Source organism: Eretmochelys imbricata, chromosome 1 (genome assembly GCF_965152235.1).
Source record: "Eretmochelys imbricata isolate rEreImb1 chromosome 1, rEreImb1.hap1, whole genome shotgun sequence".
Lineage (NCBI taxonomy): Eukaryota > Metazoa > Chordata > Testudines > Cheloniidae > Eretmochelys > Eretmochelys imbricata.
This window is the reverse complement of record NC_135572.1, coordinates 1,365,321-1,389,266: the sequence shown is the minus strand read 5'-3', so window position 1 is coordinate 1,389,266 and position 23,946 is coordinate 1,365,321. Positions and strand designations below refer to the sequence as shown.

The 23,946-nt window shown below is 46.6% G+C and overlaps 1 protein-coding gene across 1 annotated transcript; it reads right to left on the bottom strand.

Moving 5' to 3' along the window:
• Positions 1–18,565: 18,565 nt before the first annotated feature.
• LOC144277507 (olfactory receptor 52M1-like) lies at positions 18,566–19,564 on the bottom strand. Its single transcript, XM_077838314.1, has one exon. The coding sequence runs from the start codon at positions 19,562–19,564 to the stop codon at positions 18,566–18,568; it is 999 nt and encodes a 332-aa protein (XP_077694440.1).
• Positions 19,565–23,946: the final 4,382 nt, after the last annotated feature.

Here is a 23,946-nt window from a genome sequence, read left to right as displayed (position 1 = left end):
ATCATTTCCTCCCCATGTCTCCTATGTGGAACTGAAATCTAATGTTCCAGGCTGAGTCAAACTTTCCTGGACTGTCCCGGGAGTTCGGTGCTTAAGGATCTTTGTGAACCACTAGAAACCCCCCGCTCGATGATTATTCCCCATGAACATCTCCTTTCTGAGCTCTATCAATTAGCCAGTTCTCTCTCCATCTAACAAGTGCTCAACTGATACTGTCTAATGCTAGTTTGTTAATCTGAATGTCATCTGGTACTAGGTCAAACAACTCGGAATGGTCTAAATCTATTCCATCTCCCCAGTTCCCTTTATCACCCAAATCTGTTATCACTTTGCCACACCACTCCAGTATTAACTCTTCTGCCATCATTGTGGCACACAGCACTGCTGCACAAGGACCAGCTCTGTGCCCAGATGCTTGCAGCACCTGCTCCCTTTCCGCCTCTCTTATGCTCAGGAGAGTTATATTGCATATGGTCTGTTAGGATCTAGATATTCAGGCCTGTCTGTAAAGGCCTAGACTCTAAGAATTTAAGTGTATTCTTATCACTTGGCTAGTTCTAGAGGTATAAAGGAAAGAATCAAAATCACTGTCTGCCAGTGTAAGGGCCTTCTCTTCCTGTGACAGTCTGAGGCTTTGGCTAAACCACAGAGGCAGCCATAAGCTGGGAAGCGACCGGTCACCTCCTCACATCCCAAACTAGTCACATTGAAATAAGGTGCTATGGGGCTGTTAGGATACAATCCTGTCCTGGTAACGCCTATCGCCTCCAGAGAAAGGGAAGTGCCTAGAAGATGTAAAAGGAAACTTAGTTTGATAGCATCCTGTCTGGCAAGAACTCACTTATCCATAGCTGGGATGTGAAATCTTCATTTCTGTAAAAAGAAAAGGAGGACTTGTGGCACCTTAGAGACTAACCAATTTATTTGAGCATAAGCTTTCGTGAGCTACAGCTCACTTCATCGGATGCATGTGTTGTTCTATCACTGTAGTCCCCATTTCCCCATTGTTTGTCTGTATAATCTCTGTCTGGTTCTGGGATTGTTTCTGTCTGCTGTATGATTAATTTTGCTGGGTGTAAACTCATTAAGGTGGTGGGATATAATTGGTTACATAATCATGTTACAATATGTTAGGATTGGTTAGTTAAATTTCAGGAAAATGATTGGTTAAGGTATAGCTAAGCAGAACTCAAGTTTTACTATATAGTCTGCAGTCAATCAATCAGGAAGTGCGTGTGTGGGGGGGGGGAAATGGGAACAGGGGTGGGGAAATTGGAATCATGTCTTGCTAAGGGGGGGGAAATGGGAACAGGGACACAGGTGTAAGGCTCTGTGGTGTCAGAGCTGGGAAGGGGGACACTAAGGAAGGAACTCATATTTGCTGGAAGTTCACCCCAATAAACATCTAATTGTTTGCACCTTTGGACTTCGGGTATTGTTGCTCTCTGTTCATGCGAGAAGGACCAGGGAAGTAAGTTGGTGAAGGAATAAGACCCCTAACATGGTCACCTGGGGAAACGGAGGAAGTTTTAAATGCTAGCCCTTAAACTGCAAACAATTGAACAAGTGTGGGGTTTGGCTTCTTGTTTCTTTCCCCCGCCCCAACCTGGTGCCACTTTTGTAAAAATCAAACTGGGGGGCTTTACACTGGTGCCTGTCCTCAGGCTTGCTAGGGGAAAGGGGGCTTTTCTGAAGTAGCTTTTCTGAAGTTGCAATGAGTGATCCCAAGGATGTCTTCACAAAAGCTGTAGCACGTGACCTCTCGCCCATGCCTCGTGGCTTTATCCACCGTGGCTGGAGCAGCAAACTGACTCTTGCAGCAGCCAGCCATTGTGATGATGGTCTGGCTTGCAGGGAAGTGCATTCAGTGGGGTTTCTTTTATAAAAAATAATTTTGCACCAGAAACAACGTACAGACTGTCAGTGCTACCCCTGTGCTTTGTATTCTTTGCAGCTGAAACCTAATCCATTGGCACATCCTCCAGAACGGGACAGAGACATTCCCAGATTAGAAGGCAGAAATAGAAGACTCGGGAGGACGTGTTCAATGCGTTAATGTGCGCTTCCAAGAGTGACAAGACAGAGCTCAGCACTTGGAGGATTGTACTGTCCGACAACCTGCACAAGGGCAGGGAGGACAGGAGAGCATGCTGGGAACACGAGCGTGCCACCCAGGAAGAGATGCTGTGGATTATGAGGGAGCAATCCGATATGTCTGGTTGAGGTCCAAGAATGGCATCTGGACTCTAGAATCCTGCTACAGCCTATGCTGAACTTGCTGAACATTGCCAAGTTCCACATCCTCCTCTCCAAAATGTCCTACTATGCGTGGAGGGGAGAAGTCTGGTATCCCTTCCACTCAACTCCAGGGGAGGGTACAAGGACCAGGAGGCACCCATTCCCACACTTTTGATTTCTTTTGCTTTACAAAGCTGTCCTTGTTCCTTCCCCAGTGTTATCAGCTTTCACCCCAGGTTATCTTACTTTTCTTTGCTGTCTCTGTGATTAGTGAGGGTGGAATTTACAGGGGACAAAATTCATTCAGCACACAGTGGTTAGAAGGGGTGTAGTTTACAGGGGAAGACATACAATGAAGGGGGAAGTTTGGTAAGGAACAACACAGATAAGTGTCACGTTGCTGTGGGTCATTGCTGAAACTGGTTGTCAATGCCTCACAGAGACTCAGAGCCCCTTGAAGTGCTCTTCTTATTGCCCTGGTGTCTGGCTGCTCAAAATTGGCTGCCAGGAGATCTGCCTCAACCTCCCACTCCACTGGAAACTTTTCTCCCTTTGTTTCACAAATATTATGGAGCACACTGCAGTCAGCAATAACAATGGGAATATTGCTTTCACTGAGGACTAACCTAGTAAGCAAACAATGCTAGTGGCCTTTTAAACATCCAAAGGCACATTCCACCACCATTCTGCACTTGCTCAGCCTATGGTTGAACCGCTCCTTGCTGCTGTCCAGGCTGCCTGTGTAGATTCTTCATGAGCCATGGGAGCAAGAGGTAGGCTGGGTCTCCCAGGATCAAAATTGGCATTTCAACATCACCAATGGCTATTTTGCAGCCTGGAAAGAAAGTCCCTGATTGCAGCTTTCTGAACAGACCAGAATTCCTAAAGATGCAAGCTTCACGCACCTCTCCCGCCCATCCCATGTTGATGTTGGCGAAACATCCCCTGTGATATGCCAGTGCTTGCAACGCCATTGAGAAGTACCCTTTTTGGTTTATGTACTCTTTGGCAAGGTGGTCTGGTGCCAAGATAGGGATATACGTTCTGTTTATAGCCCCACCATAGTTAGGGAACTCTATCGTGGCAAAACCATCCACTATGTCCTACTTGTTGCCCAGAGTCACTATCCTTCTTAGTAGAAGTCGTTTGATTGCCCTGGCAACTTGGATCACATCAGACCCCACAATAGATTTACCCACTCCAAAGTGATTCCCCACTGACGGATAGCAGTCAGATATTGCAAGCTTCCACAGAGCTATCGCCTTTCACTTCTCAACTGTCAGAGCAGATCTCATTTTCAGGCTGGGGAAAGGTCTTCACAAACATCCATGAAAGTGGTCTTACACATTCGAAAGTCCTGCACCCACTGCTCAGCATCCCATAGCTGCATAATGATGTGGTCCCACCAGTCAGTGCTTGTTTAATAGGCCCACGCTCCGTTGTGTCAAGGTGATGCACGACTGTCACCAGCAACTGGAAATTGCTCTGGTCCATGGCTTCCAGCAGGGCTGCTTGCATTGTATCACATTGTCCTGCTTCAGTTGAGTAAATGCAGCAGGATAAGGTGGGAGGTGTTTGTAATGCTCACAACAACAGTGTACAGCTGAGTGGGGTCCTTGCTTACCGTGCTGTAGCATCTGCTTGGGTAATCCAGGCTTAGGGGAAAAGCATTAAAAAGGCTTGGTTTCCTTGCCATTAATTTCGGGGGGGGGGGAGGTAAGTGCATCATGGGAGGCTAACACGATGTACCCATAACCTCTTGTACAAATCATCAAAGCCCTGGCTGGGATGATTTATTTGGTGTTGGTCCTGCTTTGAGCAGGGGGTTGGAGTAGAACCTCCTGAGGTCTCTTCCAACCCTAATCTTCTATGAAATGTTTTGGTCCCAAAGTCATTGCAAGCTCAACAAAAAATTCCATGTGGCTCCATGCACTGTGGGATAGCTACTCAGGGTGCAGAGCTCTGTGCATTGATGCAAGCCCTGCTAGTTATGGTTAGGGTTAGGATTTAGATTTAGGGTTAGGGTTTGTGTTTAGATTTAGTGTTAGAAGGATGCACTCCGCTGACACACTCCGCATAGTGGGGACATGAGAGATCAACTTGCTTAAATTGGAGGCTCGATGTCAGTTTACATAAACCCAACTTAACTTTGCATAGACATGGCAGTTTGAGTGCAAACTGAGCCTCCTTCTGAAGAATTCCCAGGACAACCCCTGGTACCAGAGGGGAGACCAGAGGAGAGGGCAGAGGTAACAGGGCTGAGGTGAAGGAAGGAAGGAGCCGTCCTGGAGATAGAACAACTGAAAGCCCCCAAGGAGTTGAAACTCTTGGGTAATGCAGTAGACTCCTGGAAGAGATTGAGACAGAATTTTGATATATATCTATGAAAACAGCTAGGTTTGGTGAGAAAGACCAGCAGAAAATTGCAAACTTCTTAAACAGTGCAGGACTTGAGGCAGTGGATGTATTTATTAGCATGTAACTCAGGCTTTGTCTACTTTCGTTGATAAAACTTTTGTCGGTCAGGAGTGTGAAAAAACAGGCCCCTGCCTGAAAAAAGAGCCAGTGTGGACAGCACTATGTCAGCAGGAGACGATCGTTGGGGGTGGCTTAATTATGCCAGTAGGAGAGCTCTCTCCCATCGGCCTGGAGAGGCTACACAGTACAGATGTGCTGCTGTCAGGTCTCTAGTGTAGACACAGCCTCAGGCAGGCAGAGGAAGCTGGTTATTGCACAGTTTTGCAGAAATGTGAAGAGCCATGTATAGTGCAAAAGAACAAAACATTCCAAAGATAAAAGTTTCACCTTAGAAGAGAAAAGTAAGGTGAATCTGTGATGTTCCCCTGGTGATATCTGAACCGGTGATCTGCTTGGTCACTCCAATCCTCGACTCTGGGAGCCAGCCTTACCTTGCTCCACTGTGAGAGCCCCCACTCCTGGGCTGTTCACTCACAGCTTCTGGCATGGAAGCTGCTCCCAGCTACGTGAGTGAGCACATTTGGCCAACCGCTGCGTTGATTGTGCAACCGAATGACCCTAGCCAATATCTCCGGTCCCAGACACAACCCTAGGAACCTCCGTCTTGCAGTGTCCAGTTATGCCCACTGGACTCTGCAAGCTTACTTGAGTTTGCCAGTTTAACAAAGAAATTGATATGTACCAGGCTTGTTATCTTAAGGGGAGTCTCTGACACACTTCTAACTAAATGCACTCCTTCAGGTAGAATAAACAAACAAATTTATTAAGTACAAAACATAGATTTTAAGTTATTATAAATCAGAGCACAACAAGTCAGATTTGGTCAAATGAAATAAAAGCAAAACACATTCTAAGCTGATCTTAACACTTTCAGTGCTGTTACAAACTTAGATGCTTCTCACCACAGGCTGGCTGGTTTCCCTTCAGGCAGGCTCTTCCCTTTGAACAGCACTTCAGTCACCTGGTGGTGGTGTCTGAAGATGGCGGTGGAACAGAGAAAGCATGGCAAATGTCTCTCCCTTTTATCAAGTTCTTTCTTCCCTCTTGGCTTTGCCCCCCCCCCCTTCAGAGTCAGGTGAGCATTACCTCGTAGTCTCAAACTGACCAAGAGAAGTGGGCGCAGGGACTCACTCGAAAGTCCAACCGATCCTTTGTTGATGCCTAAGAGAGTGTCCTTTGTTCCAGTGAGGCTGGCCGGGTTTCTCCCATACATGCCCTGATGAGGTGTGAACTGCCCCTCTGCTCCTGGACAGTTTTGCCTGGGCTTGTTTTAAGCCATGCGGACACATTTTCAGCCTCATAACTATAGACATGAAATTATAACATTACTGTAGCAACAATGCTCAGTGCCTCATGAGCCTTCTGAAGACCCCCAACTTGACAAACTTTGCATTGGATACCACACAACCATTTTATAAGGATGAATATGGGGGTGCAGGGTGTTCCTCTGAGGTACAGTTTCACAGAGTCCTTTGAAGAATTCTGAACAGATGTAAGTAGGGGAACAGCCCCGTTCTTTTGAGAAACTTCCCTGGTTTATACAACACCACCCGGTGGAACTGCCTATCGAAGGGATATGAATCCTCACCCCCACTCCCTTTATCTAGAGGCCTGCCTGAACTTGAGGGCTCCCCTTCCACTCTCAAGTGTGCCAGAGTCCTCAAAACCCCAACAAGGCTGGGCCCAGGATTCCTGGGGGGCTCGATAACCAACCTTTCTTTGGGTTACTTAGGGCAGGGGCTGGGGTGTCCCCACTCTGGGGTGCTCTCTCTACACTGGACACGTCCCAGACCTGCCAATCATTACATACAGTTCAAGCAAATACAATTTATTAAACAAGCAATTAGAAAAGATAAGGAAAAAATGGGAAAGATTAAAGGAAAACTCAGCACCCCGACCTGTGACATGAGGGAACGCCAAATAGCCGTCTCTGGAACGTAAGTGCAATTCACAGTCTGTTCCTCACATGTCCCAGGCCTCTGCCCATGCCCTGGCTGTGCTTCAGGGATGCTGTGGATCCGACACTTGCTCTGGTGGTGGCGGCTCACCCTCAGGCTCTGGGTGGCAAGGACCTTCTTCCTAGTGTCGCCCCACCACCCCTGTTGGGGTTAAGATCCCCCCCAATCTGGCCTGCAAGGCCTCTTGTCTGGGGGCTTCTCTCTTCCCTGGGCCCTGTGCCCAGGATCCCCCTCGCTCTCCCCAGCTGCTCACCGCACCAGGCACCGGACGGCTCCAGCCGCATCCCCAGCACAGCTGCTGCTGCTCTGCCTCCAGCTCCCTGGGCTGCTCCTCTGGCCCCTCTGCCTCTGGCTGCTGCAGCTCTGCGCCCAGCACTGAACTGCTCCCTGGGCTGCTTCTCTGACCCTGCTGGCTCTGCTCCCAGCTCAGCTCCGTCCCCTTCTCTCTCCTTAGCTCAGCCCCAGGCAGCCTCAGCTCATATGGAGGATGAGACCCCCAGGCTCCTGACTTCCACATTGGCCTGCCTGCCCTGTCAATCAGGCTGACCAGGAGCATTGGCCTCTCCCTGTTGCCCCAGGGGCCTGGTTTTCCATTGACCCTGCCTTTTGGTACTGGGAGATGGCCAATCAAAACTCCTCACTACGTTTTAGTAAGGGGCCAACAGTCCCCTTACACAGAGCTTACACATTCCATTCTTTAGTCACCCGCCAGAGTTCAGCCCAAATTAAGTGCACATGGAATTATAGATACAAACCACCAGACATTCACTGGTTTGGTTTGTGCACTGAAGGATGCTCGGAGTGTCATATAGAGAGAAGGAGGGGTGCACAAAGAATCACAGGGAGTCTGGTTCATTTCTTAGAAGCCACATGGAGTAGAAAATATTGTTGAGTTTTGAATTTCTTGTATTCCTCTGAACCTGTCTAGACCCAAAATGAAGTACCCAGGCTGTGACAAGGACCCAGAATGAGGCCCACACAAATATTATCCTTGCAGGGGACTCTAGATAGATTTGTAGATTATATGGCCAGGCGGGACCCTGCTCTGACTTCCTGCATCACAAAGGCCATAGGACTGCCCTGGATTAATTCCTGTTTGAACAAGAGCAGGTCTTTGAGAAAAAAATCCCATCTCGATTGAAACGTGGCCAGTGATGGAGACACTTTGAGCTTGACTTGATGTTCTCTGGGAAGCCAGTGTGGAGCATGGAGGACATGTCTGATGTGCTCATAGTAGTCTGTGTCGCTGAGGAGACTCTCTGCAGCGTTCTGTACTCGTTGGAGTTTCATGAGCACGGAAGGCGTCATGCCCAGGTATATTGCATTGGTACAGTCTAGACAGGAGTGAGAAAGGCCTATATAACTTAGGCCAGGTCATCATCCACCAAGATGGGAAAGAATCTCCTAGACATCCAGACATGATAGAAAGCACTACTCACAGACACTGCTATGGGAGAACTCAGCATCAGCAAGGCATCCAAGAGCACTCCTATACTATGGACTGAATTGCCCAGTTGCGGGTGTGAACCTTCAGTCAAAGAAGGCTTCACCGTGGCTGCCAGCTCTTCAAAATGCTTTCCTCTGCCCACCAGCATCACCTCTGTCTTGCTTGGCTTCCATTTCAGCCAGCTGTTCCATCCGGGAACTGGGCCATCTTGGTGATAGTCAGGTGGTTGTACGGGAAGGATAGGAGGAGCTCGGTGTCACTTGCATATTGCTGGCATTTGAGTCCATGTTGTGTGACCAGTTCCCATAGTGGCTGCATGGAGATGCTGAAAAGCCCCAGAGAGGGAACTGATCCTTGTGGGACTCCACCAGGGAGGGGTGTAGTGCAGGAGTTCCCATTACCACTAATTGGGCATGTCTCTCCAAGAAGGATTCACACCATTTTAGTGCATCCCTCTGGACTACTGCTGCCTCTCAGTTGAGACAGTAGTATCTCATTGTCAACAGTGTCAAATAATGTAAAGAGGTCCAGGAGGATGAGCATGGATACCTGCCTTCCGCCTGGTGAGAGGAGGAGATCATCCATCAATGCTTCTAAAGTAGGGGAAGTGGATAGAAATTGACAGAAATGAGAAGTTCTGAAGTATAGCAAATGGATAAGAGAAGCAAAAGACACCAGAGACAAATCCATGGCTAGCAAAGCTAAGGAAAATAAGGAGAATATTTTTAAATATTGTGACTGAGGTCCCTGGGGAGGTATTCTGAGGTTGCTCAATTAGGGGAAACTGAAAAGAATAGGCCAAACAATCCCCTAAGCTGGTGGTTCCCATGTCTCACAGGAGTGCCCTGAGCACCAGGCAAGTGGCTGTTCTTGCTGGTGATTTCAGTCTGTCTGACTGGAGCTGTTCCACTATGTAAAAACAAACATTTAGTTTAGCAGGGATCTGAATCTGGGTTTCCCATATTCCGGGTGAGGGTGGTGAACCACTGGGCTATGGGATACTCTGGGGGTGCAAACACTCAGATGCACACACACACACACACACACACATTCCCAACCTGCAAGACCCCATCCGGGAGGCATGGTCTGAAAACCCCTAACAGATCAGATGTGCTGGGGAGATCGGGGGGAGGGGGGACACATCTCATTGGAGCGAAGACTCTGAGCAGCTCGTTAACTGTGGAGCACCATCTGCACTCAGGTTACTTTGTGCAGAGTACTGGCCAAACCTTAGGTTCCTACAGGGTTAGGCAGAAGATGAGCCAGGGTTTTGAAAAAGGCAGTGTCACCTAAGTTCAGTATTTACCTAAGTGCCTTTATGGATCTGTCCCTGGAAGCCTTTCTGGAACATGCTTTAGTCAAACAGGAGCTAAGGTTGTTCAAAGTAAAGTGAGTAGTATACAGTTCATTAGCATTCATCACCATGTATTTTTGACAGCTTTCCATGCCCCGCCCTCTTATATAACACCCTCTATACCCACTTCTGTTGCTGTCGAGGTTTGGTGCTGTTTTGCCAGTTCGATTTTTTTAAATTATTTTTTATGTTTGAAGAGGGGGATTGTTGCATGCTAGTTCTCTGAAGTATTTGATTGATTATTTAGAGAAAGAGGTTGAAAGAATAAAGAGAGAGAGCTTAAAGAAAAGGCAATTAAAAATAATGCTGTTTTAAGTTTAGAGGAGAAAAGGAAACAAAGGTTATTAAACAGAAGAAAGATTGTTTGGTAAGGTTTAGTAAGGACTAGTTTGGAATGTTACTAATAATAGAAAAAGAGAACTTAAAGCGAAATAAAGATTTTTTTGTTTGTTTTTAAAGGGTTAGTATGAAAGAATAGAAGAAGTTATTAAAGAAAAGAAAGATTTTTGGTTAGGTTTATTAAGGAGAGATGATTTTAAAGGACTAGTTTATCTTATTATTAAAGAATAAAAAATGATATACATTTAAATGGTTTATTAAATATAAAGTTAGGTTAAAAAAGAACACATGGCAGAAAAAAAGGGAATTTTATAAAGTGAAGACTGTATAGTAAGCATATGGTAAAAATATAAAGGTAGGTTAATAAAGAAATATTTAAAATATTAAATATAAAGGTAGGTCATTACTGATGGCCATATAGACTGCTTGAGCCTTTCCTGGCTAGATAGAAAGCAAGACATAGGGCCCAGGTTAACCTATCCCATCCGGTGCCCATGGCTACTCACTCAAAGGTGCAGAGGAATGCGTCCTGCTCATCAGCGGGTCCTGTCTTACACAGTCCCAACCCCAATGCTGAGGTGCCATCCTATCCCGTGGGACTCACCAGTTTTGTAGGAGCTGCTAATGAACTTTGTCTTGCTCCCTTATAAAGTCCTGCATGGTTTTCTGCTGTTCCACCTGCCAAGAGAGTAAGGCCTGCTTCTCCAGTTGGTGGGATTTCTGGAAGGCTCGCAGCACCTTTTGCATCTCCTCCTGCTGCTTCACCAGCCATTGCAGGGTCCCTTCTATCTCTGGGCTGCCATGCACTCGTGCTGGCTCTGGGTCCTGGACAAGCCACCATGTATAGTGCGGCGCAGCTCAGCCCCTCTTGCTTCTGCCCCTGCTGCCCTCACAGACCAGTCAGGGATGCCGCAGGTTGATGCAACCACCAGTGTACTTAATTTATAATTCTTTCCCACCACCACCTTACTATCTATATACAGGATTTCACAGCCAGGCTCCATCACAAGCAGCAGACCAGAGCCACCAGTCCCTCTCAGTCTTTGGCCTTTCTCTTCCCCACTTCCTTCCAGCCTTTATAGCCCCTAGCTAATTAAACTGGCAGCTGATTCTAGTTGCCAGGTAGGCACAGGTCTATTCAGCCAGCTCCAATCTATTCCCCTTAATTGGAGCAGGCACGTCACGGGGGCTGATTAAGCACTCCTTGCCAAGCACCCTGTCACAAGGGCCAAACAAGGACCCTTAGCTCTCACAAGGGGCCATAGAGGAAAAACTCCTCTGCAGTATGTCCAGTGACTGCCTTTGTGAGTAATCAAAGGACGCAAGGACATGTGACATGCTCATGTGACCCTGTACTCCCACTTGGGCCAGCAATTTTTCAGGCACTTGGGCTGTGGGCTGTGTTTGGGACAATAAAATTCCATGCACAGGGCAGAGGATATAGAAGGGGCCCTGAGACATCCCCATCTTATCTTCATTTCTCTGGACTGAGTTTCCAACAAGGACGCTCTGTACAAGGACTGATGACACCCAACCTCCTTGAGTATTTTTTGGAGAGACTTTTGCAAGCTAGCACTTTATTCCATCACTCCTATGATCGTGATCTATGAACACTGAAATATCACTTGGATGTATCTGATCTATTAACCATTTATAACTCTTCTTCTTTTCTTTTACTATTAAGCCTTTACTGGGTGGCAGTGTGATTATTGGGTATGATCTTAGTCTTATATTGACCTGGCTAAGTGTCTCTGGTCTCTTGAGATTGGAAGGACCCTATATGTGCTATGAAATTGGTTTTCACTGGCCTTCCATCATGGAGTCCAGTGTCCAGATGGTGAGCCAAGGGCTGGGATGCCTCAGGGGACTGCATTTTGACTTCTAGTTAACCAGTGTGGTCAGACAGAAGTTTATATTTGTTGCTGGCTTGGTCTGATGTAATGATAGAATGACTACCAGTCTGGGGTAAGTCTGCCGTATTTCTCGGCAGTTTGTCCTGATTTGGCAACTTCAGCTCTGTCCACTGAGGCATGGTGAGACATGGACACAGAGTTGACTGTTGATAGGTGCTTCACAGACTATTGCTCACTTACTCCCAGGAGGTATCTCACTTTTACAGATGGGGAAACTGGTGCAGCAGGAAGGGAAGTTTCTTGAGCCAGGAACATAGCCCATCCATTGCTTAGTCTCTCTCAGACCTGGCTTGTATGGTCCATGCAGCGGCACAGAGGCCTTGTGCTCTCTCTCCATTGGGGTCTCCAGTGAGGGGATCTCCCCTGATTTCAGTGGGGTTGCAGCCACTTACACCAGCTAAGGATTTGGCCCAAGTCATTTAACTAGAGCTAAAGCATCAGCAGAGACCAGTGAGCTGAGAGCGGAAAGAGCCAGCTCTCCCATGGATTCGCTGGGTGACCTTGGGCACAGCCTCTCCATGCATTAAATTGAGATTATTTTTATTATATCTCATATGCTGCTACCAAAAGGCGTAATCAGAGTATTTGAGTCACACACTCCATTGATTTGTTTCCTTGCAGCACATTGTTGCTCCTCTCTGTAGAGTTCCAGGCAACGTGTGGTCCCTGGTAAAAAAGCAAGACAAGACTGAAGACTGAGCTGAGTGGAAACCTGTTTTTGTGGCTGTTATTTTTTGCTGTTTCTTTAATAAATTCCTCCTGTTTAAGAAGGATGGCAACTCCACTGATCACGACACACACATAGTATCACTGCATCTAATACAACCCAGAGGAGCAATGCCCGTTCATGGTCAGATCAATGGTGCTATTGCTCTAGATTTGAGGGGGGGTGTATACCCCAGAATGCAATCAAGCTAATTGAAACCATATTATGTGCATTCAGCCACCCTGAATTAATGAAACACAACACTACATCATTAAGGGTTAATTTGGAGACACGCTTTTAGAAGCTGGCAGTTTCTGCTAATCGGAATGGGAGGAGGGGACAGACAAGTAAACAGCTGAGACTGAAAACCTTGGTGGTTGGAAAACCTTGATTCTAGATGCTTCTGATATTAAAAGTTTATTGAAAGTTAGAAAAATGATGGTCCAGTAGGAGTCATTATGACCGATGTGATTTGTAGAAGTTAGTTATAAAAGATTAACCAATAGAGCGTACTTGGAAGCAGTCATAGACTATCAGGGTTGGAAGGGACCTCAGGAGGTCATCTAGTCCAACCCCCTGCTCAAAGCAGGGCCAATCCCCAATTTTTACCCCAGATCCCTAAATGGCCCCCTTAAGGATTGAACTCACAACCCTGGGTTTAGCAGGCCAATGCTTAAAGCACTGAGCTAGCCCTCTGAAACCATCTTGAGAGACGTTTTTCCTAACACCCTTTCCCCCTGGTGGGTGAGCAACTGGCCACTGTGAACCTGCTGTTAATTACTCAATACCGTTCCAGATGTTAGGTAAATATCTGGGATGTTCTAAACCTATTGTTTATCTCTGTGTGTGCTTAAATCTAATAAAGTGCAGTGCTAAACAAGAGCATACTTACTTGCATGAGACAGAATCGTTGAGTTCCTGTTGATTTATTCCTTACACCTCCTGGAGTAAAATAGTTAAGTTGCCCCTGTTGGGGTTCTGAAAACCGCGGGTAACAGGGGGTCAGGACTCCCGGTTCCTATTCTCAGTTGTGGCACTGACTTATTGTGTGGCCTTGAGTAAATAACTTTACTGCTTAGTCCATCCATGACATGGAGATAATGCTGCCTAGAAACCTAGCTAAAGAGCTTCTAGATGTAGTGATCAAAAGCATCACGCAGAGTGTATGTTAAATTCAACTTCACTGTTCAGCTTCAGCCCCTGGGCAATGGTGGCCCTGTAGTTCCAGATAAGGAATTGTGTATGTGTGTGAATAGCTGGCTAATGGAAGTTGTGCTGTTTATCCCCCTAACTGTGAGCTTCCAAAGCCACTCCGGCCTCTGCCCAGCATCCTGCTTTCCCAGCTAACGCAGGGGCTTATCCTTCCACCTCTCTTAGCAGTTGTCCACCTGGCTTCAAAGCTGATCTCTTGCCCTGCCCCAGATGACTGGCCTACGAGAAAGGACTCCCAGCCCATACCCATTGCAGGGACTCTGCCTGCTACAGGCCCCCAGCCTGGAGGAACAAAAAGAATCATAGAATCATAGAATCATAGAATATCAGGGTTGGAAGGGACCTCAGGAGGTCATCTAGTCCAACCCCCTGCTCAGAGCATAACCAATCCCCAACTAAATCATCCCAGCCAGGGCTTTGTCAAGCCTGACCTTAAAAACTTCTAAGGAAGGAGATTCCACCACCTCCCTAGGTAACGCATTCCAGTGTTTCACCACCCTCCTAGTGAAAAAGTTTTTCCTAATATCCAATCTAAACCTCCCCCACTGCAACTTGAGACCATTACTCCTCGTTCTGTCATCTGCTACCATTGAGAACAGTCTAGAGCCATCCTCTTTGGAACCCCCTTTCAGGTAGTTGAAAGCAGCTATCAAATCCCCCCTCATTCTTCTCTTCTGCAGACTAAACAATCCCAGCTCCCTCAGCCTCTCCTCATAAGTCATGTGTTCTAGACCCCTAATCATTTTTGTTGCCCTTCGCTGGACTCTCTCCAATTTATCCACATCCTTCTTGTAGTGTGGGGCCCAAAACTGGACACAGTACTCCAGATGAGGCCTCACCAATGTCGAATAGAGGGGAACGATCACGTCCCTTGATCTGCTCGCTATGCCCCTACTTATACATCCCAAAATGTCATTGGCCTTCTTGGCAACAAGGGCACACTGCTGACTCATATCCAGCTTCTCGTCCACTGTCACCCCTAGGTCCTTTTCCGCAGAACTGCTGCCTAGCCTGTAGCTGTGCATTGGGTTCTTCCGTCCTAAGTGCAGGACCCTGCACTTATCCTTATTGAACCTCATCAGATTTCTTTTGGCCCAATCCTCCAATTTGTCTAGGTCCTTCTGTATCCTATCCCTGCCCTCCAGCGTATCTACCACTCCTCCCAGTTTAGTATCATCCGCAAATTTGCTGAGAGTGCAATCCACACCATCCTCCAGATCATTTATGAAGATATTGAACAAAACCGGCCCCAGGACCGACCCTTGGGGCACTCCACTTGACACCGGCTGCCAACTAGACATGGAGCCATTGATCACTACCCGTTGAGCTCAACAATCTAGCCAGCTTTCTACCCACCTTATAGTGCATTCATCCAGCCCATACTTCCTTAACTTGCTGACAAGAATACTGTGGGAGACCGTGTCAAAAGCTTTGCTAAAGTCAAGAAACAATACATCCACTGCTTTCCCTTCATCCACAGAACCAGTAATCTAATCATAAAAGGTGATTAGATTAGTCAGGCATGACCTTCCCTTGGTGAATCCATGCTGGCTGTTCCTGATCACTTTCCTCTCATGCAAGTGCTTCAGGATTGATTCCTTGAGGACCTGCTCCATGATTTTTCCAGGGACTGAGGTGAGGCTGACTGGCCTGTAGTTCCCAGGATCCTCCTTCTTCCCTTTTTTAAAGATTGGCACTACATTAGCCTTTTTCCAGTCATCCGGGACTTCCCCGGTTCGCCACGAGTTTTCAAAGATAATGGCCAATGGCTCTGCAATCACAGCCGCCAATTCCTTCAGCACTCTCGGATGCAACTCGTCCGGCCCCATGCACTTGTGCACGTCCAGCTTTTCTAAATAGTCCCTAACCACCTCTTTCTCCACAGAGGGCTGGCCATCTACTCCCCATGCTGTGATGCCCAGTGCAGCAGTCTGGGAGCTGACCTTGTTAGTGAAGACAGAGGCAAAAAAAGCATTGAGTACATTAGCTTTTTCCACATCCTCTGTCACTAGGTTGCCTCCCTCATTCAGTAAGGGGCCCACACTTTCCTTGGCTTTCTTCTTGTTGCCAACATACCTGAAGAAACCCTTCTTGTTACTCTTGACATCTCTTGCTAGCTGCAGCTCCAGGTGTGATTTGGCCCTCCTGATATCATTCCTACATGCCTGAGCAATATTTTTATACTCTTCCCTGGTCATATGTCCAACCTTCCAATTCTTGTAAGCTTCTTTTTTATGTTTAAGATCCGCTAGGATTTCACCATTAAGCCAAGCTGGTCGCCTGCCATATTTACTATTCTTTCGACTCATCGGGATGGTTTGTCCCTGTAACCTCAACAGGGATTCCTTAAAATACAGCCAGCTCTCCTGGACTCCTTTCCCCTTCATGTTAGTCCCCCAGGACTGCAGGATTCTTTGAAGACCTGCTCCATGATTTTTCCGGGAACTGAAGTGAGGCTGACTGGCCAGTAGTTCCCAGGATCCTCCTTCTTCCCTGAAACTGAAAGCTAAAGAAAGACACAAAACAGTCTCTTCCTTCAGGACTTTGTAGCAGAGCTTTAGGGCCCACAAGCTGTATGATGCACAGCCTCACCCACTTGCCAACCCTCAGCTGATTTTGTAAGGTTTCCTGGCTTCTCTCTCAGCTGCTTACTGGCCTGTCGGATCCAGTGCTGTGTCCTGGCTGCACTCACTGCAGGCTCCTTGTCAGGCCACAGCAGCTCCCGTCACAACTCCAGAGCAGAGGGAGCCCAGCTAGGAGGAGGAGGGAGGTGGAGAGGATCCAGTGAGTGATGAGGGAGGGGAGAATAGGAGAAAGCATCCAGGGCAGGGAAATAGGGGAAGAGGTGGAGAAGGGAGAGGGACCTAGAAGGAGTAGGTGGATAAGGGGGCATGACCTTGTGAGAGGCGATGCAGAAGTGTCTGTGCCCTTGACGGAAGATGTGAAGCAAGGACGGGGCTTTGGGGGAAGAGGCAAGGTTAGGGGCGGGCCCCAGGGGTCAGTGTGGATAGTTCTCTGAAAACACCCACTCAATGTGCAGCGGCAGTCAAAAAAGCAAACAAAATGTTGGGAATCATTAGGAAAGGGATAGATAATAAGACAGAAAATATCATACTGACTCTATATGAATCCATTGTACACCAACATCTTGAATACTGCTTACAGAGCTTGTTGACCCATCTCAAAAAGATATACTGGAATTTGATAAGGTTCAGAAAAGGGCAACAAAAATTATTAGGGATATGGAACAGCTTCCATATGAGGAGAGATTAATAAGACTGGGACTTTTGGAAAAGCAATGACTAAGGGGGAATACGATAGAAGTTTATAAAATCATGACTGGTGTGGAGAAAGTAAACAAGGAAGTATTATTTATTCCTTCTCATAACAAGAACTAGGGTCACCAAATAGGCAGCAGATTTAAAACAAACAAAACGACCTGTTTCTTCACCCGGCACACAGTCAACCTGTGGAACTCTTTGCCAGAAGATGCTGTGAAGGCCAAGACTCTAACAGGATTCAAAAAGAACTAGACATATTCATGGAGGAAAGCTCCATCAATGGCCAGGATGGGCAGGGATGCTGTCTGTTACGGGGCTTATTCCTTCACGCACTTACTTCCCTGGACCTTCTCGCATGAACAGAGAGCAACAATATCCGAAGTCCAAAGGTGCAAACAATTCGATGTTTATTGGGGTGAACTTCCAGCAAGCATGATTCCAGTTTCCTTCCTTAGTGTCCCCCTTCCCAGCTCTGACACCACAGAACCTTACACCTGTGTCCCTGTTCCCATTCCCCCCTTAGCAAAACATGATTCCAATTTCCTTACCCCCATTCCCTGTTCCCATCCCCCCTTACTTCCTGATCGACTGCAGACTATATAGTAAAACTTGAGATCTGCTTAGCTATACCTTAACCAATCATTTTCCTGAAATTTAACTAACCAATCCTAACATATTGTAACATGATTATTTAACCAATTATATCCCACCACCTTAATTAGTTTGCACCCAGCAAAATTAATTATACAGCAGACAGAAACAATCACAGAACCAGACAGAGATTATACAGACAAACTATAGGGAAATGGGGACTACAGTGATAGAACAACACAGAATGAGGATTTCACGTCCCAGCTACGGATAAGTGAGTTCTTGCCAGACAGGATGCTATCAAACTAAGTTTCCTTTTACATTTTCCAGGCACTTCCCTTTCTCTGGAGGTGATAGGCATTATCAGGACAGGATTGTATCCTAACAGCCCCATAGCACCTTCTTTCAATGTGACTAGGTTGGAATGTGAGGAGGTGACCGGTCGCTTCCCAGCTTATGGCTGCCTCTGCTGCTTAGCCAGAGATCTCAGCCTAAGCACAAGGCCTCAGACTGTCACAGTGAGAGAAAGCCCTTACACCGGCAGACAGTGATTTTGATTCTTTCTTTTATATCTCTAGAACTAGCCAAGTGATAAGAATACAGCTAAATTCTTAGAGTCTAGGCCTTTACAGACAGGCCTGAATATCTAGATCCTAACACTGTCCCTACACTCTGTTTGCAGAAGCTCGGAATAGACAACAGGGGATAGATCACTTGATGATTACCTGTTCTGTTTATTTGCTCTGGGCACTTGGAATTGGCCACTATCGGAAGATGGGATACTGGGCTAGATGGGCCTTTCATCTTCCCCAGTATGGCTGTTCTTATGTTATTAGGGGTCCAGTTACAAGCATTTAGAAAGGTGGCAATCCAATGAGTTCTACATAAACATATTCCCCAGTTTATCACGCTGACAGCACAGTAAGGTCAGGAAAGGGTTTAATGTCTCTTTGTCCACTAAGTGATTCAGGGAAGAGGGCCGAGCACCATGTCAACAGCCACCTCTGCACGGAGCTCAGTCCAAGAGCCAGAGCACCAGGAGAAAACTTTAGGTCCCTTTATGAATAAAGAACCGGAGAAGTCTGTCCCGGATCTGTTTGGTCCTCACCCCATAGATGATGGGGTTTAGCATGGGGGAAACTAGGAGGTACATGTTAGCAATGAGAACATGGAAATGCAGGGCTACATTGTGGCCATAACGGTGCATGAGAGAGGAGAAGAGATGTGGGATATAAAAGGCTATGATGGCACAGAGGTGGGAACCACAGGTCCCAAAAGTCTTGAGCCTGGCTTCCTTTGTGGGGAGGTTGAAGATGGCCCTGAGGATCTGGATATAGGACATGGTGATAAAAAACACATCCAGACCCTTCACGCAGAATAACACAAAGAGGCCGTAGTAACTACTGACGCGGGTGTCAGAGCAGGCCAGCTTCACCACAGCCATGTGTTCGCAGTGCGTGTGGGGGATGATGTTGGTTCTGCAATATGGCCGCCACCTCGCCAGGAAGGGGTAGGGCAGTATGAGCATGCCGCCACGCAACACCACGGCCAGGCCAATCTTGGCCACCACGGGGTTTGTCAGGATGGTGGAATGTCTCAAGGGATCACAGATGGCCACGTAGCGATCCAGAGCCATGGCCATGAAAATCCCAGACTCTATCACTAAGAAGCAGTGAAGGAAGTACATCTGGGTGAGGCAGGCACTGAAATCTATGTCCCTGGAATTGAACCAGAAGATACTCAGAGTTTTGGGCAGGATGGATGCAGACAGGAGCAGGTCAGTGATGGCCAGTATGCAGAGGAAATAATACATGGGCACATGGAGGCTCGGCTCCATCTTCACGATGAACAGGATGGTGAAGTTCCCCAAGGTGGCTATGACATACAAGGCACAGAAGGGGATGGAGATCCAGACGTGGGCCACCTCCAGGCCAGGAATGCCCACCAGGATGAAGGTGGAGGGGTTGGTGAAGTCGGTTGTGTTGGAATCTGACATGAGGTAGGTGAGAAGGCGTCCAACTCTGAGGCAGAACGGTGTCTCCCGCATGCACCGTATGTTCCTCAGACTTCCTCTATGTGCCCAGTGTCGAGGGTGCTAATGGCAGTGTCAAGGCCTGGATGGAGAGACAATGTGAATATGAGACACTAAATGCGCTACTGGATGCTCGTCTCATGGGGGAAGCAGACTGGTCGCTCTGCACACTCTGAAAATGACATTTTCACTATTAAAAGAAATGAATTATGGACAACTGACCCTACTAATGCCAATTCCATGTTTGAACGTGCTCCGTGCACCAGTAATTTCTACATGTCATGGTCTGAGAAAAGTTAATAGGTAACATGAGTGTGGATACTGGGTTTCCATCATTGTTCCTTAATACAATGTAAACCTAGCCCAGAGAGTCCATGCTGTAGGGAGTTTCCCATTTCCCCAGTTGATCAAAATCTGAGACGTGCCGGGGGAAACATTCCAATTAGAACACACCACAGGGAAAAGTCCTTGTTGTCATTAACAGCAGCTCAACAGAAACACCGGCTCATTCACAGTAGTGGCCAAAACAAAGACCTAAGGACTGGGATGGAGAATAATGTGCTCTGGTCATGCACTGAGTTTCCATCACCCAGTCTCTATAGAGGATATAGCAGATAGAAAGGGGATTTCTGAGACAGGCTATGAGAATGGGGGAGGCTGCCATAGGCCGACAGACTGAAAAGTCTGGGACTGCTGAGTTCAGAGAAGAGACAAAGAAGGGGGCATATGATAGAGGAGAGCAAAATGAAGAACGAACTGATGACATTCAAATGGAGAAAAAGAAAATAGGCAATGAGAACGGGGGAGGCTGCCTTAGTCAGATGTGGACAGACTGAAAGTCTGGGACTGTTTAGCTTAAAGAAGAGACAAATAAAGGGGCATATTATAGAGAGGAAAATAAAGAATTGAACTGATGACATTCAGTTGGACAAACAGAGAACAGTTCCCAAACAGTAATATCTGTGGATACTTAATGCTTCAAATGGGCTAATTTCCCAAACTGAGGGAAACTATCAGCAGAACTGATTGAGAGGAAAAATTTAGACAGAAAAATGGGACTGAATCTTGGGAGTTCTTTAAGACGAGTTTATTAAAAAGACCCAATTCCACAGTCAAGAAAGTGGAGAACTTTGGCTAAAAACACAGTTCAGTGGTAAAGTGAAGGGTGCAATTAGTAAGCGGGAAGCAATATATAATAAATGGGGAAAAGGGAAAAAAGCAAGCAATACAAATCGGAAGTTATGAAAATTGATAAGGGATGTTAAAGACATCAGGGAAAACCCATACTTGGAAGGGTAAGGATAACAAAAAGAAGCAGTATGATATACACATATCACAAAGTGATGAATACTTTCAACTTCATTCGCAATCAAGGAGGATGTTAAACAGCATCTACAGTTGAACCGGAGAGTTACAAACACCAGAGTTACGAACTGACCGATCAACCACACGTCTCATTCGGAACCAGAAGGATACAGTCAGGCAACAGCAGAGCACCAAAATAAGAGGCAAATATAGGACAGTTCTCTGTTAAGCGTAAACTATTAAACAATAAAGGAAAAATTTAAAAAAAAATTGACAAGTTTAGGAGAAAATGAAAAATCTGGCAAGGGATTAGTTAAAAAAAAAAGTCCAGGAATGTAATTAATGCCAGCTCCAGCCCAGCTTCAGCCCCAGCCCCAGCGCTGCTGCTCCTCTGCCTCCAGCTCCCTGGGCTGCTCTTCTGGCCCCTCTGGCTCTGCTCCCAGCTCAGCCCGGGCCCCTGCTCTCTCCTTAACTTGGCCCCGCTCTGGCCCAGGCCGCCCCAGCTCAAATGGAGGCTGGGACCCCCGTAGCCCTCTGGCCCCCTCATTGGCCTGCTTGCCTTGTCAATCAGGATAACCAGGAGCGTAGGCCTCTCCCCATTGCCCCTGGGGCCTGTCAGTCTCAGGAGCCTGGTTTCCAATCGGCCCTTCCCGTTTCTTTTGGTACTGGGACTTGGTCAATCAAATATACGCAGTAAGTTTTACTAAAGGGCCAACAGTAACCTTTCACAAAGCTGATGCTAATAAGCCCAATCTGCAACTGTGGAAAGTTCACAGAAGCCTTCAATGCTCAGTCCAGTGGGGTTGGAGCAACAGATTACACCCATCCCATTCTTCAGTTACACACTGGAATTCAGCCCATATTCCGTGCACCTGGAATTATAGACACAAAGCACCAGACACACAACAGTTTGGTTCATGCCCTGAAGGACACTGAGAGTGTTATATGGAGAGAAGGAGAGGTGCACAAAGAATCACAGGGACTCTGGTTCATTTGCTATCAGCAGTATTGAGTAGCAAGCAGCACTGAGCTTTGAATTTCCTGTATTCCTTTCAACCTGCCCAAACCAGAAATGTGGCACCCAGGGTGACATAGAATATCAGAGTTGGAAGGGACCTCAGGAGGTCATCTAGTCCAACCCTCTGCTCAAAGCAGGACCAGTCCCTGATTTTTGCCCCAGATCCCTAAATGGTCCTGTTATACATATAAAGGGAATGGTAAACCCCTTTAAAATCCCTCCTGGCCAGAGGAAAACTCCTGTCACCTGTAAAGGGTTAAGAAGCTAAAAGGTAATCTCGCTGGCACCTGACCAAAATGACCAATGAGGAGACAACATACTTTCAAAAGCTGGGAGGAGGGAGAAAAACAAAGGGTCTCTGTCTATACGCTGCTTTTGCCAGGGACAGAACAGGAATGGAGTCTTAGAACTTTTAGTAAGTAATCTAGCTAGGTATGTGTTAGATTACGATTTCTTTAAATGGCTGAGAAAAGAATTGTGCTGGATAGAATAACTATTTCTGTCTGTGTATCTTTTTTGTAACTTAAGGTTTTGCCTAGAGGGATTCTCTAAGTTCTGAATCTAATTACCCTGTAAGATATCTACCATCCTGATTTTACAGAGGGGATTTCTTTACTTCTATTTACTCCTATTTCTATTAAAAGTCTTCTTGTAAGAAAACTGAATGCTTTTTCATTGTTCTAAGATCCAAGGGTTTGGGTCTGTGGTAACCTATGCAAATTGGTGAGGATTTTTACCAAACCTTCCCCAGGAAGTAGGGTGCAAGGGTTGGGAGGATTCTGGGGGGAAAGATGTGTGCAAAGATGTGTGCAAACTACATTTCCCAGTAAACCCAAATAAAGTTTGGTGATGGCAGTGGAAATCCAAGGGCAAAGGGTAAAATTAATTTGTACCTTGGGGAAGTTTTTAACCTAAGCTGGTAAAAGTAGGCTTAGGAGGTTTTCATGCAGGTCCCCCCATCTGTACCCTAGAGTTCAGAGTGGGGAAGGAACCTTGACAGCACTTCATTCTGGGTCCTTGTCACAGGGGAGGGGGGAAGGATAGCTCAGTGGTTTGAGCATTGGCCTGCTAAACCCAGAGTTGTCAGTTCAATCCGTGAGGGGGCCTGTCAAGGTTCCTCTCCCCCTCTGAACGCTAGGGTACAGATGGGGGGACCTGCATGAAAACCTCCTAAGCTTATCTTTACCAGCTTAGGTCAAAACTTCCCCAAGGTACAAAATATTCCACCCGTCGTCCTTGGATTGGCCACTACCACCACCAAACTAATACTGGTTACTGGGGAAGAGCTGTTTGGAAACATCTTTCCCCCCAAATACTTCCCAAAACCTTGCACCCCACTTCCTGGACAAGGTTTGGTAAAAAGCCTCACCAATTTGCCTAGGTGACTACAGACCCAGACCCTTGGATCTTAAGAACAATCCTCCCAACACTTGCACCCCCCCTTTCCTGGGAAATGTTGGATAAAAAGCCTCACCAATTTGCATAGGTGACCACAGACCCAAACCCTTGGATCTGAGAACAATGAAAAAGCATTCAGTTTCTTACAAGAAGACTTTTAATAGAAGTAAAGGAATCACCTCTGTAAAATCAGGATGGTAGATACCTTACAAGGTAATTAGATTCAAAACATAGAGAATCCCTCTAGGCAAAACCTTAAGTTACAAAAAAGACACACAGACAGGAATAGTCATTCTATTCAGCACAACTCTTTTCTCAGCCATTTAAAGAAATCATAATCTAACACATACCTAGCTAGATTACTTACTAAAAGTTCTAAGACTCTATTCCTGTTCTGTCCCTGGCAAAAGCAGCATATAGACAGAGACCCTTTGTTTTTCTCCCTCCTCCCAGCTTTTGAAAGTATGTTGTCTCCTCATTGGTCATTTTGGTCAGGTGCCAGCGAGATTACCTTTTAGCTTCTTAACCCTTTACAGGTGACAGGAGTTTTCCTCTGGCCAGGAGGGATTTTAAAGGGGTTTACCCTTCCCTTTATATTTATGACAAGCACACACAAATATTATCCTTGCAGGGGACTCTAGATAGATTTGTAGATTATATAGCCAGGAGGCACCAT